Source organism: Centrocercus urophasianus, unplaced genomic scaffold (assembly GCF_019232065.1).
Source record: "Centrocercus urophasianus isolate 14NV4802_14NV808 unplaced genomic scaffold, USGS_Curo_1.0 seq_10, whole genome shotgun sequence".
Classification (NCBI taxonomy): Eukaryota; Metazoa; Chordata; class Aves; order Galliformes; family Phasianidae; genus Centrocercus; species Centrocercus urophasianus.
The window spans coordinates 19,293,630-19,307,868 of NW_024884142.1; the positions used below are offsets into that span (position 1 = coordinate 19,293,630).

General features: G+C 36.5%; 1 protein-coding gene across 1 annotated transcript in view; it reads right to left on the reverse strand.

Annotated features, from left to right (window-relative positions):
* Positions 1 to 14,239, reverse strand: part of EYS (eyes shut homolog) — a 660,788-nt gene that overhangs the window by 33,884 nt on the left and 612,665 nt on the right. The window contains exon 34 of the mRNA XM_042829470.1: positions 8,840 to 9,012. Within this exon, the coding sequence (XP_042685404.1) occupies positions 8,840 to 9,012 (173 nt within the window). The remainder of the gene's footprint in view (positions 1 to 8,839; positions 9,013 to 14,239) is intronic.

Below are 14,239 nucleotides of genomic sequence, written 5' to 3' on the forward strand. Positions count from 1 at the left end.
CAAGTTATATCTTACACCAGTGAAAATACATTTAGGATAGAGTTTTCTTAATCTAAAACACATCACTTATGTAGGTCAGCTGAACAATATGTTAAAATGTTTATTTGACCCCCCAAATACAAAAGCAGCCTTGAATGGTAAGTCAGAGGGGAGAATTACAGATTTCTAAAATTATGTGGGACGAAGCCTACCTTGTGTGTGTCCTGCAACAACCTAATAATGATCTGAATGTCCTTTGTTCTCTATTGCCATAAAAACTGAATGATTCAGAAATTCTGAAATAATCCTCCGTGAAATAAAGAAAACACTTTTTTCTTTTTTTCTGGTCTTTAAGACTGGGAATTGTAGGACACCCAGAAACTAAATTAATTGTTCAGAACCACAAAGCCAGAAATGGGCTGAAGAATTGAGTACAGAAGTCTCAACTTCAGGCTAGAGCAGTCACTAAGCATTCCTGGCAAACTCAGTTTCTCATTTTCCTGCTCCTGAATATCTGAGCACAACTCCTGCCAAAACTCCTGACTGACAAGATGCAGTTTTCTTAATTTCCATCTTTGACTTTGTGAACATCTACATTTAACCCATTATGATCTTTTGGTCAAGTTTTGAGTCTAATCATGCATGTTCTGGGTCTGTGAAGTACTTTATATAACATTCAGCACTGTAAGTGCTTGAGGCACCCCTGTTGTCCAATAGGTTCAGGATATTGAAGAGACCACTGACCAATGGCTTTTGGGATAAATGATTCACCTCAGAAAAACAGCATAGCAACAAATAAAAATTAGTAGAACAATTGCCCAAGTTACAGTGACAGTAAATCCAGTAATTCACTAATATGGGGCTAAATGTAGTGTCTGGGCCTGCAGATGTATGTAATCCAGGTTAGCAGGAAGGCCAGCAGGAAGTGGGGCATGGCTTCTTCTCCAGATTTGGGAGATTTGAAGAGTTTCAAATTCCCTATTAGGGCTGCTTTATTATTCACTTGTGGAAGTGCCATCTGCACTTGTCAGCCAGCTGTCACACCCATCCTTATTCCCCCTGGGCTCTCTCTTGAGTGTACGCAGTGCTCAGATGCTACCTGAAATGGTGCTTAACACTGAGTAGAGCAGTACTTAGGTACAGCATGGTCACCAAATGCAAAAATATCACACTGAGCAACAGTAGACTCACAGGCACATGTAGCTCTTCACAGTGTACTGCACAGTGTTGAAGGAGTTTCTGACACCTACTAAAAGTGAGATGCAGCATCTAATTAACCGGACTATCTTTAGCAGGCAGGTAAACACAGCAAGTGTTCCTAAACAGTCCTCCCTACAACGACCTCTGGGGAGCAAAATGTATTCAGATATCATAATTAATCCCGAGGCAAAAGCTTTTATTTTTCACTGATCTAATCTATCTAAATAATCAGGTGATATTTCTTCCATATTTTGTATCTTTCTGGTCTTTTAAAACTGATTTTATACCACATTTTAAAACATGATTCTTCTCTTCACTAAGTATTATGTATCGTCAGGCCTCCAACCAATCGTGAAAAAATGAAAGGTTACAGTAAATGTAAAATGTTCGGTCTTAGAGATATCTTTCATACAATAACCTTCATTAGCCTGAAATTAAAACAAGACTAGTTTGCCTCACATATTTTAACTTTAAAGTGCAAAAAGAAAAAAAATCCACAATAAATCAACTTTGAAAAATACAGTGATTGGTAAATTTGTATCAAGCAAGATTACTCCAAGTTAACTGTGCCTGACAGAGTACTTGAAGCCTTTTATCAACTTTCTGTCCTTGATCTTATCCTGTGTGTCTGTCAGTCCTACATCATTTACCATTGTTCTCTTCCGCATTTCCACTACTGAACAGGTAATAAAGTACCTGTAATAAGGCATGGTATGTTCCATTGCCTCACAAACAAATAATGACAAATTATCCCATTATATAAATATATTAATGTAGCTGGCTGCCTACTTCCCTCAGACTGTACATCCTAGCAGATGTGAATATAAAAATGGGAGATAAAAAAACCCCACAACACTTATAGTTTGAAAAAAATCTTAACAAAGAGAATAAAGTGACAAGAAAGAGAATAATGGTTTCATTATCTTTGAATTTTCTTGTTGTAAGTTAAAATAAATGCTCCTTTCAACATTCACTGTCAATACATCCTGGACTACAGTTTTATAATTCATTGTAAAAAACAAGACAAATCAATAGGCTAAAAAGAGGTGAAGACTTTAGGCTATATAATTACAATCAGATAACCCAGTGCTTTATGTTGAAATTGACTAACTGTGAGCAGTTACCAACCCAGTGCCTGGCTCCAGGATGAGCAGCCGTATACATTTGGGATGAGTTCTAATCAATTCTCCTAAATACCAACTCACATATTTGAGAAGGGAGTATTGAAAAGGGGAATGGAAACTGCTGGCAAGCATATTTTCCAGTCTTCCAATCTATAAAAACGTCCTCATAAAAGTATCTTTTGTCATCATGAAATTCTGCAGCCACTGTTCCTCTTGCTGGCTTGCAGTACAGCTTTCAATAAACCAGAGCTTACTCTAGTGGATGAAGAGAGTGAAAAATATTTCCTTTGCTGAGTGTACAAAAAATATTTTAAAATTAGATCCTTTTCTTACTCATCATGGAGGCAGCAAGAGTAGATGTTCAAGTGACAACGTAAGTTCCTGATGGAAGAAACTGGCTTAAGAAAGCAAGTGCATTTCTACAATTTATTATATATTCACAGATTTAAATATCATTTTGCTGGCATGGGGTTCTGGCAGAAGTCTCTCTCTGTGCATTGCAGGACATCATGGGATATTAGAAAAGGGACTGCTGGCTGGAAGGTGAAGGAAGAACTTTCTGCTACAATTCCCCTGTCCTTTGTGCAGAGGGATGGGAAGGATGGGAGCTATCCAGACACCAACAGTGGCAATGAGAGTGAAAGCCTGCTGTACAGGCAAGCAATAGATACCAGCATAATCTGGGAAGGAGAGGCAAGATGAGGGAGATAAGCTGGTGTTTAGTTGACATGCTTTGCTAGTTCTACACAAAAGCTGTTTTCTTTAATAGTCAGCACGCCTTCCTCACCAGAAGCTATGGGAAGTGCAAGGAGGAAAAGTTAAAAGAGGGAGGGTGGGGACTGAACTGCAGGAAGGTGCTGTGCCAAGTGGAGCTCAAGGACAGACCCGTGATGTCTGGGAAGTTGTACAGGAGGGGTCTTCATAATGCCTAATTCAAGTGCATGATTCCCCCCGAAGAAAAAGGTCTCAGATATCTTCTTTGTCTTGTGGAATTGGTGGTATAGTTCTGTGGTATCCTTATGGAGTCCTTGGGCCCTGTTAGCTTAGCTTATTTCTGTAATCATATGGACTAGTAACTTTAAGTGAGATTCGATATAATAAGACTGATTTCACTGCTCAAGGATGAAAGTACAAATCTGCAAAACTGGTAATGCTGCAGTGACATTGTGTGTGTACATGTGTGTTAGTTTGCATGTTTGCTTTTTACAACTTTTATGACATATCTCATTTGGAGAGAAAGGAAGAAAGAAATTAAAACTCAGATAAATGCAAACGACTCAGAAAATAAATTCTCTTGGGTAGGAAGAAATGCAAGTCTGATCAACATCCCCCTCTGACCCCCATCACTGACCAAAAGCCTCATCATGTGGTTTGATTTTATTTTTTTATATGAGGAAAATCCCCTTGGGCATCTACTGTCACTGAACTGCACAATTTAGTCTGCAGACCTGAACACTCTGAAGGTGACATTGTGTGACAAACATAGCTGCAGAGAACATTTCACTTGCAGGCTGATTTTCACACCACAGAGTTTGCAGCAAGAGACTACTCCCACTTCAGCACTTTGAAATGAATTTTATACACGGGGGAATGCATTCTATACATGCTGGACCCTTCGGACTGGCAAAGATTACCATAGAGGTTGCTCAGAAATGTGTTTCAATGGACTTTTTTCACAGATTGCTGTGAATGCATGCTGGGGACAGCCCTCTTTGGTATGTGTTCTATGAAATGCAATGCCACAGTTAGGATTCTATTTTATCTTGTCACATCTGCATCTTTACACAGTGAAACTAAAATAAACACAGTAGCTTGATCTAAAAGACTGCAGTTTATACAATTACTCATTTTTGTAATGCGCATTCCTTTGAAATGCTTTTCTTTCTTTTAAATTTACCTTTGTTAACAAAGTGCATGCCTTTTACTCTTGAAGCATAAAATATTCTCCATATTATAACCAAGATCTTCCCAGAAAGTCCCAATTTATTGTGTAATACATAAATCTCTGTATCAACAGTTGAGAACTCCAGGTATTCATATCCATTCCTGGTGAATAAACCATTTGTACTTCATGTTTTTTATAAGCATTTTTTTTTTTTTTTTTGTTATAATTCTTAATCTTAAAAGTTGAAGTATGGTGATTTGAATGTATTTGAACTCAAGCATCACCTTTGGGTGGAGGAAGCACTACAATGGATGCTGTTGGACTTGATGATCTTTAAGGCCTTTTCAAAGCTGAGCTATTCTATGATTCTATGATTCTAATTTTTTATTTAAAATTGAGATGTTATGAAATGATAAATCTCTCCAGGTGGCAAGCAATTCCTGTTCTAACCTGATCCTCATGTGTCTCCATAGTAAACTGCTGATGTATCTTCCTCACCAACTTTTAAAAGTAGACAAAAAAAAATCTAGGTGGTAATTTAAAAATCACTATGCAGGAAAAACCAACCTCATAGCACTGTTGAAGAATGTGTGTTCATTTGGTCTGAAATGGTGACATTTGTAAACATTTTCATTCACCACTGTGATCCTAACTACTGGAGGAGGGGGTACAGGCACTTTCATTTATAATCCGCAAGAAACATAGTACAAGCCAATTTTTACTAAATTAAATGTGAAAGAAAATTTATCAGACGAGGCCTTGAATCTTCAATCTTTTAACATAAAACAGCTGAAAAGGCACAGCTCAATAACTGGATTCAGCTTAAATGCTCTGGATTCCTTTAAGTACATCTTCAAAAACATCAGTCACTTCAGAGTCTGAGTCAAGTCACTCAAGCAGACATGGTCTCTGATCCAAATTATTTTATATTGATGACGTACAGGGCTAAATATATTCTAGTTTTCATTTTTCTAAGTGGCTGTGCTCTTCTTTCAGGTGCAAATTTGTTTAATGTGGGCTTTTCTTTCTTTTTTTCTCTCTTGTGCAAACCAAGAATCCCTTGCTAGCTGCTAAAAGCTCATCTACAAGTGGCTGTCCCACTTCTCTGCTTGTTGGACTCAACTTGAGCACTGTCTGCAGGTGTGTGGGCACCGTAAGATAAGAAGGACATAAAATCTTCAGAAGGTGACCCTACAAAGATGCTGAAGGACCTTGAGGAAAAGATATATGAGGAGCAGCTGAGGTCCCTTGGCTTGCTCAGCTCACATTAGAGTGACTTAAAGTAATTGCAATTTAGAATTCATGTTTTCCCATATTTTCATCCCCTCACACTGACCCATTACATATAGCTATGTAGCTTCATGGGAGAGAGATCCACATATAATGGTCAAATTACAATCATAGTAACATGGTCATACAGTGAAAAATCAAGAAAAGATGTGTAGCGATAGATAATTAACTTTACTACTTATATATACAGAAAAATGAAAATGTTTTAAGGAATCTCAGAGTCACAGAATGGTAGGGGTTGGAAGGGACATCCAGCCCTCCTGCAAAGCAGGCCCCCTACAGCAGGCTGCACAGGTACATGTCCAGATGTGTCTTGAATATCTCCAGAGAAGGAGAATCCACAACCTCCCTGGGCAGCATGTTTCAGTGCTCTGTCACCCTCACTGTGAAGAAGTTCCTTTGCACACTGGTACAGAACTTCCTATCCACTAGTTTATGGCCATTTCCCCTTGTCCTGACCTCACAGATAGCTGAAAAGAGATTGGCCATGTCCCTTTGACACCCACACTCCAGGTATCTATAAACATTAATAAGATCATTAGTTCTTTTCTCAAGGCTGAACAGACCCAGTTCACTCAGGCTTTCCACATAACAGAGGTGCTTCAGGCCTTTTGTTATCTCTGTGGCCCTAAGTAACCTCTATTTGAAGTCTGAACAAGAATAATGTAACCAAAATAAACACAAAGCAATTGCTCCTAGTGTGACTAGATTGCAGCATGCTTCACCTGCTTCAGAAGCTGAAGGAAAGTCCTTGTTTGTTCCAGAAACTAGCCTTCTTTTTCCATATTACATTGAAGTTATTGTCTGTCTATAAGTTTCTGCCATGTTTGTCATTTGTAGTTTTCTCACTTCTAGAATGCTGTGCATATCCCACAAATTGTCACATTTTTCACCCCTGCCATTTTTTTTTTCCCTCTCTAATAGTGACACAGCTTTATCATCGCTTACTTCTATATATTTGTAAAGTTTGATATTGTTCTTACTGTGTCTTTAAACTCATAACTGATGGTATTTTGATCTCTAACATGGGCAAGCAGAAGGCTCATCTGTGTTTCTGTCTACAACTTGAGTTACTTTTACTTTGTCTTTTGTAAATAACCTGTAGGAGAAGCAGCGTTGGTAAAGAATCTGCAGTTCTATTTAGTACATTTGTTACATTCATTTTAACAAACAGTCACTCTAAGGTTTGCACATTTTTGCTGATGAGAACGATCAATTACTTGATAAATAGTTGGGAGAAAAAGGCTTCTGTGTTTCAGACTAAAAGCAGCATGTAGCATGCACTTGGTTACTAATCTTCACAGGAGAAACAGAAGATTCATTATAAATACATGCTCCTAGCCTTTTAAGTTTTATGGACCATTTCTTTCTAATAAATGTATTATCTGGGCCACTCATTTTCTTGAACAATTAAAATTGGCTTCTAACACAATTTAAATTGTTCTACCACTGTAATTAGGCAATCTATCATTATCTTCAGATGCAAAAACAAATGTACATCTTTGGCTGCCAGGGCTATCCATAAGGCTGCACACAGCACGCACTGCATTGTGGTACTGTTTCTTACCTCTTTGTTCAGTTTTAGCTTATGTGATAAAAAGATCTTTCGCAGCTCATTTTAACTTTCAGAGTAACGTTTAGCTTAACAAAATTTCTACCTGTGCTCACTTCTAAACTCTTAAGACACAAATTCAATAGAGGGCTTTTCCATATTTCAATAATTTTTCACGTAATGGTCTTTAAGACCCTGATAGATGCACACTCTGTTCTATCGGCTTGTTTTTCTTCCCCATTTTTCTTACAGTAATGATTCAGAGAGAGTTTTCCCTTTCCACTTAATAAAAAATAAAAATTATTAAGTGGATTTAATAAAAATCCACTTAATAAAATTAATAAAAAACACTTAATAAAAATAAAAATAAAAAGTTCCACCTAAATAAATATCCATCCTAAATAAAAATCCATTTTATGTTTTCACATCCTTCAGGTTTGTAGTCCAGAGAAACTCATGAATCTGTGTACTTCCTCTCACTTTAGACGAGAGACGTCTGACTACAGAGAGCTGTGGAAAAGCCTTGCTGAAGGACTATGGGGAAAAAGCACGAGATGATATTCAGTGTAGACAGGTGTAAACTGAGGTAGGTAGATGACAGAAACATTCCTAGCCTGACATATAGGATGGTAGGCTCTGAACTTGCTGTCAGCAAAGAAAGAGGGTTTTAAAGTTTTAATAGGCAGTTTCATGACAACGTAAGCAAGTTTAGTAATTTATTATTGGAAATTTCTTCTTATATAAATTTTAAATGAGGTAAATGTTTATGGTAAAAAGAAAAAGACAGTGTTGCCCTTTGATCTGACCTGAACACTATTTTACATAAAATTATTAATTTTGAAAGGAAATTTAAATGCACTGCTGAATCATCTCAGAATCAGCTATTATTTTCTATATGCAGATTTTTCTGCCGTTTCTTGTTGCTTCATTCAGTGTCAGGGAAAAAAATACCTTGGATGTTAATACACAAGAAATTCTGACCTATAACAATCATTATAATAAATATGAAATCAATAAAAAACCTTCATTTGATAATAGTCAGATGACCTATTTGCTTATCTTTAATAGTTTTTCTTCATCCTGTCTCCTATTTCATAGCAAGCACTTGGTTACATTTAATCTGTTTTTCTTTTTGATCCAAGGAATTAATCAAATTTTAGCATCTGGCAGTATTTTTACAATCCAGAAAGTACTTTTTATACACTTCTTTCATGTACAAAATGTCACAATTCCCTAAGTACAGCAAAAGTCAAACTACAGGAGAAAATGTTTTCTCCAAAGGAGTACTTCACTCATGTATCTTTGTCAGCTTCTCTTAAGGTAAATTACTGAAACATCAGCCACTACCTAGTATTTCCTGGCTTGTCTACTCTCAGCTTCTCTGATCTTTTTGTCTCTCTGGATGATGCCTTTGTAAAACAACATGAAGAGACAGTGCTCAATTCAGATGTTCTTTGCTTGGGACTGCACTTTGGGTTCTGCTGTATTTACAGGCAATAGGAAAATTGAGGAGGTTGTCGAAGTGGTCACTTACAGTGTTTTGCCTTCAAAACATTTGATTTTGAGAGCAATGGAACAAGTTGCCCAGAGTGGCTGTGGAGTCTCCTCCTATGGACATATTCAAGACCTGTCTGGACGCCTACCTGTGCAACATATTGTAGGGCACCTGCTTTGGCAAAGGAATTGTACTCAGTGATCTCCTGAGGTCCCACCCCCTGCAATTCTGTGTTTCCATGACTTGTTTCTTGCCACAGCTTCCACGAATGATAGAAAATACGACTAATGCACACTAAAGAGCATCATTCTTACCATCATTGCAGAGGATGCCAGATCTTCCATATGGACAAAGACAAACAACGTCTTGCCTGGACTTCGGAAAACATGTAGCACCATTTCCACATGGACTTTCATCACAAGTCATGAACTGGCACAGTCTTCCTGAGTAGAGTTTAGGGCATTCACAAAACCAATTTTCTGCATCACTGGCAAAGTTAAAAACAAAACAAAACAAAATTTATAAGTATCAAGACACACTTTAAAAAGAGTGGGTTTTATTCTCACAGGAAACCAGTGATGTTTGACTTGTGCTTGTAATACATTGCTTTGGTTTCACTCTCCTAACTTTTATTTGCTTGTTTGTTTGTGTATATGGCACTAGAGATGCCAGAATGTTTTCTGTGTCACACTAGTTGACAAATTATTTTTTGTTTAATTTTATATTTCAATTCATCTTTCTTGGTAAAATATGAGGCTTTTATGATGTGTCGCATTAGCAAATTGTACTGCTCCTTTTATAAAAGGTTGAAATAAAAGCTACAGAAAAATAGCTTTTCTGTCATGTCTCAAAAAAAAGGAAAGAAAGAACAAAAACATAAAGGTTCCAGTTTACTTTGCAAATGGAAGCATCATTTGTACATTCAAGCATTACCTATAGCTCTTGACAATACAACAGAATGTAAAGGAAAGCTGAAATATGAATACTTACAGTGGATATATATTCCACTATTCCACTATTGGAATTGAACCAGAGTAAAGAGGTAATATCTTTGCTTTTGTATACCTGTGCTCTCAAATACGGAAAAAGTATTAGCATAGACAAGGAAGAAAATAAACTGTAATCAGTCCCAAGGGTAAGAATGCGCATATTCTGTTTTCAGTAATTAACTCTCTAGTGTACAAAGACAGGAAAAGGGCAAATATGGTCCAAAACAAAAAATCAGATAGGAAAATCAGGAGTGTAAGGCATTCCTATCTACCACTTGCTATAAATGTAATTTCATTCAAGGCTTTATTTTATTCCCTCCCTGTTTTATATCTGAAATCAGAGGACAGCCAGATAGGTCAGTTTATGTGATTACTACATATCCTCTGCATTGAGCAGAAACATGTCTGCCTTATACTTGATAAGGTCACATGTGCCTGTGGGTATGAATGCAAAAGAAATGATGTGAGCTATGTTAAACCACAGCCATTATGTTTTTCCTGATAATAGCATAATCATTAGGAATTTCGATGATGAAATGTCAAATAAATGTGATTTTTAAAAAATGTGTCCATAGCTTATAATATCCATGCAATCAGGTTAAAGAAAATAATCTGGAGCAGACAGAACTGCTGCATTTTTTAAAAAGGAAATAAGTAAACCTTCTGACAGCCTGTGCATAGCAGTTGATTGGTATATTTCTAAACTGACCACCCGCAGTTCTGGGAAGAGAGAATCTCAGCTGGAAAGTCTACCAGAATGAATCTCATGAATAATGCCTCCAGACACCTTTGGAAAAGAAAATTGCTATCAGCTGCAATAATAAATTTCTATGTGTAGCCTATTCTATTTATAGATCTGCTGCAGACACCAGGACAGGAATGTAAATGAGATACTGGGTCGACTTAGTTTGTGCAGCATTGAAAAGCCTGTTTTCTGCTGTTTCAATGTCAACATTACACAGTTAAGTTAATTAAAAAAGCAACAATACACTGAATTCTTCCTGGAAATCCACAATTGACAGTGATGATCTTCTCTAAAATTAGTTTCTATGTGCAATTGTTTTTTTTGTGTGTGTGTGCGTGTATATGTATATATATGTTTTTTTTTTTAATAGAAGAGAAGAAAGATCATTGCTGCTGACTACCAAAATACAGACTTTTAATAAACCATTTTCATCAACTGTTCTATTGAGCTACATACATCAATATTGGCTATTCATTCTGTGGTCTTATTTTCAGTGTAATAGCAGACCAAAAATAACATGACTCAAAATATTGTGACAAATTTATTTTTACAAAAAGGAGAAATGTCCTAATGTTGTTATGATAATGCCCTAATAACAAAGAAGGATGAATTCCAATGAGGCAAAGAAAACGATCTTTGAAAAGTTCTCCAAACTAACACAAGAACTTGAAAATATAATAGTTAATCACATGCAAAAAAAATATTACAACCAATTCACAGTAATTAGTATACTGAAATACAAAGTCCCAAATGGCTTATTATTCTCTCTCAAACAGTCTGTTGCTGTACTTGGTATTGAAAAGGATAAGGTTTCCTATATTTTACCGAGTTAATTTCAGCTGGAAGGAGCACAAAAACGCTTGAATGATGAGAGAGCTTCTCTCTTCCCAAGTGAGTTTAACAATTTCACGGTATCCTGCTAATTTTCATAAAAGCATGAAGCGAATGAAAAGGGACAGCAAATGGGAATAGTAGTATTTTTTTGCCTGCATTGTGTACTGTGAATGACTCAGAGAAAAAGTATTTTGATAATTACAGATATGGGCTAAAGAAAGTGCATATTGCTCCTCAGAAAAAAATGTGGAAAATACCAGAATTTTGAGCCTACAAAATTGGAAATGTAATTAGAATGTTTTGCTGAAATGTGTTCAGTGTCTATATTGGTGTTTCAGTTCAGAATCAGAGCGTGATTTAGAAGCAAACCTCCTTGTCATGCCCATTTGAAATGCCCTAGTTCACATTACAGAGTGGTCTCGAGAGTGCATGAACTCAATTTCAGATGAGCCTAAACCAAAAGTCTGTCTCACACCTCAGGTACTGCAGCTGCTAACGGGCATCCATTTCATGGGGTGAGACCAGATCCAGTATGAGTTAAAGATGCTTGAAATGATGAGCAGTAAGGATGCTGGGTCCTCAGCACTACCCCATTTGTCCTGTAAATCTACTCCTATTGAGATACATTATCTGTTAATATAGATACAGATTTATAAGCCATCAAAAAGAAAAACTAAGTTGCCATGATGTAGTACATATCCAAAAAAGTCACGGATTTTAAGCAGGGCAAAGTCCTGAAGTAGATAAAATAAAAAAAAGTCAACCATCCACCACCATTTGAAGCAGGAATGTCACAAACAATAAGAGAAAAAGAGAGCAGAGACAGAAATACTGTAGAAATTGAGTAGAAGAGACAGGTACAATACTCCTAGGGCACCATCACCTCACATCACCAGCCTTATGGGATATGAACAAACAAGTGTAGAGAGGATGAACTGTTTTTCCATCTTTTTACAGTCCTCTTCTGAAATGGTAAGGTATAAACTTTTCATTAACATTTCCCATGTGAAAATTTTATTTGGATTTTTGGACTAGACTTTAGCTCAGAAAGAAAATCAAGAAACACTTGCATTGTGTGACATGATACCAGTAATTCAATAACATAACTTCTTCCACTTTGGTCATTACTTGATATCAATGCCCAGATTTAATAAAATTAAAGTTTCATATCAGTGACACCTTTGGGACAACAACACTGGTTTTGACAGCTTTTTTTTTTTTTTTTTTCTTATGTTGCACAATTCAGAAGAAATAGGATTATAAAAATACACAACCTGTGATAATGCAGTCACTATAGTATTTAACCACAGTTTTGACTTTAAAACTAAATATCTATTTGAAAACAATATTAACTTTGTACAAGGTATCACAGACATTACTTGTATTATGGTTATACAATGGTGTGGTTCTCCACAGAACAATCTATACGCCTGTGAATTCTTTATCTGTAAAATGGGAATACTACTACTCACAGAGCCTTCAGCTGTCCTGTGACCCCCTCTGAAAGCACTGTACTTGCCATCTGTGTAGCCACATGTGAGAGGGCTTTCTGGAAGGAAATGTACTCAACACTCTGTAATCATGACAGCACTAAGGTGAGAATTTCAAAAACTACTTGTTACAGTAGTTTTTGTACTTAACAACACAGGTTCTTTTTACTGCTAACTGATACAAAGATAAAGAAATTGGAGGGAAATGCTTCCCAGGCTGCTTCAGTGAATAAATAGTAGATGTGGTTCCATTTATTTTCAAGTTATTACCATTATGTATTATCAATGCCATTAAAAAAAAAAATAATGGAAACTTAAAGGAGCATCATATTTTACCAGTTTAATTTGACTTACATTTCATGTAAAGAGCTGTAAAATCTCTCTCTAGAAAGTGCTAGAACAATGTAAATGTGATTAGACCTTCATCTAAGAGCTTCGTGTAATAGCCAAGTCCACAGAAACACATTGTAGCCAGAAGCATATCCCTATCTCATCAATAATATTAAAAATATCAAAGGACAATAGATAGAAGAAGCATTGCTTCCTTCTGCACAGCAGGTGATTTTCTTGTATATAATATAACTGCCAATCTTTCATGGTATTACAAAGCTCCAAAAAATCAATTCAGCTTTCCTGATGCTTTAGGACTCTCACTGAGGTTGCCTCAATTATGGTATCTTCTCTAGATCTGAGTGCTTTTGTTAGCTTTACTGTCTTGAATCTTTTTTCCGCTATCAGGAATTATTATTCTGCAAGCTCCGGTGATTCACTTTAAATTTCCTTTCCTTTCACTGAAAGCACTTTCTAAACTGCTTCTCTTTATATAAACAACTACTGACAAGCTCTCTTTAAACCAAGCTTAAATCACTTGTGAACTAAATTGCTTTTGAAAACTCCTAGGGAAAATACTTCCAGATTGCTTGGGTGCACTCATGAAAAAAGCTTTTGCTTTGAATTTTGTTTGAGGCAGGCTTACACTCAGTTATGCTGGCTCAAGCATGGAATAAACAGCGCCTGATTCTACTGCCGAGCCCACATTTAGCCTATACCTCCAAGTACTTTGATCCAGGTGAAAAGCATTAAAGTGGGAAGGTTCCAGCTCCACTTCAAGAAGGAGAAAAAGAGAAACAAAACAGTTACAGCACCTTCTTTGCTGGCTGCCGATATACAAGAGCCTTTTGCATACAAAATAGTTCAGCTCAAACAAAAACCAAATGTATAGGATCTAATTAAGAAATTTAATTAAACAGATGCTTAATCCATCCCAGTCAAACAACAATAAGCATCTGTTCAATCTTACCACTTCTAAGCATACAAATTTGCCTGAACAAGAATTTACTCTTGAAATGTTACCTAAACTTTAGAAAGTTCACTGAAGTAGTATTTGCATTGGTTATCACTTGGGAACAACTGCATTTGAGTCATGGAAATGGTGCAAGAGGAGGAACTGTTACTTCTTGGCAGAATATCTATTTGGGAGCTGTGAAGATGTCATTATTTTCAGAAATCTAGGCCTGCTAAAAGTTATTTTAAACTGTACTCATCCAAATAGCTAACACTGTACTCTGTATTCAACACTGTATTCAACTTTTCAGGACTATGATGCCTCTTATGGATTCTTCTATAAAACTTCTTTATCCCCATCATGTGAAGGAT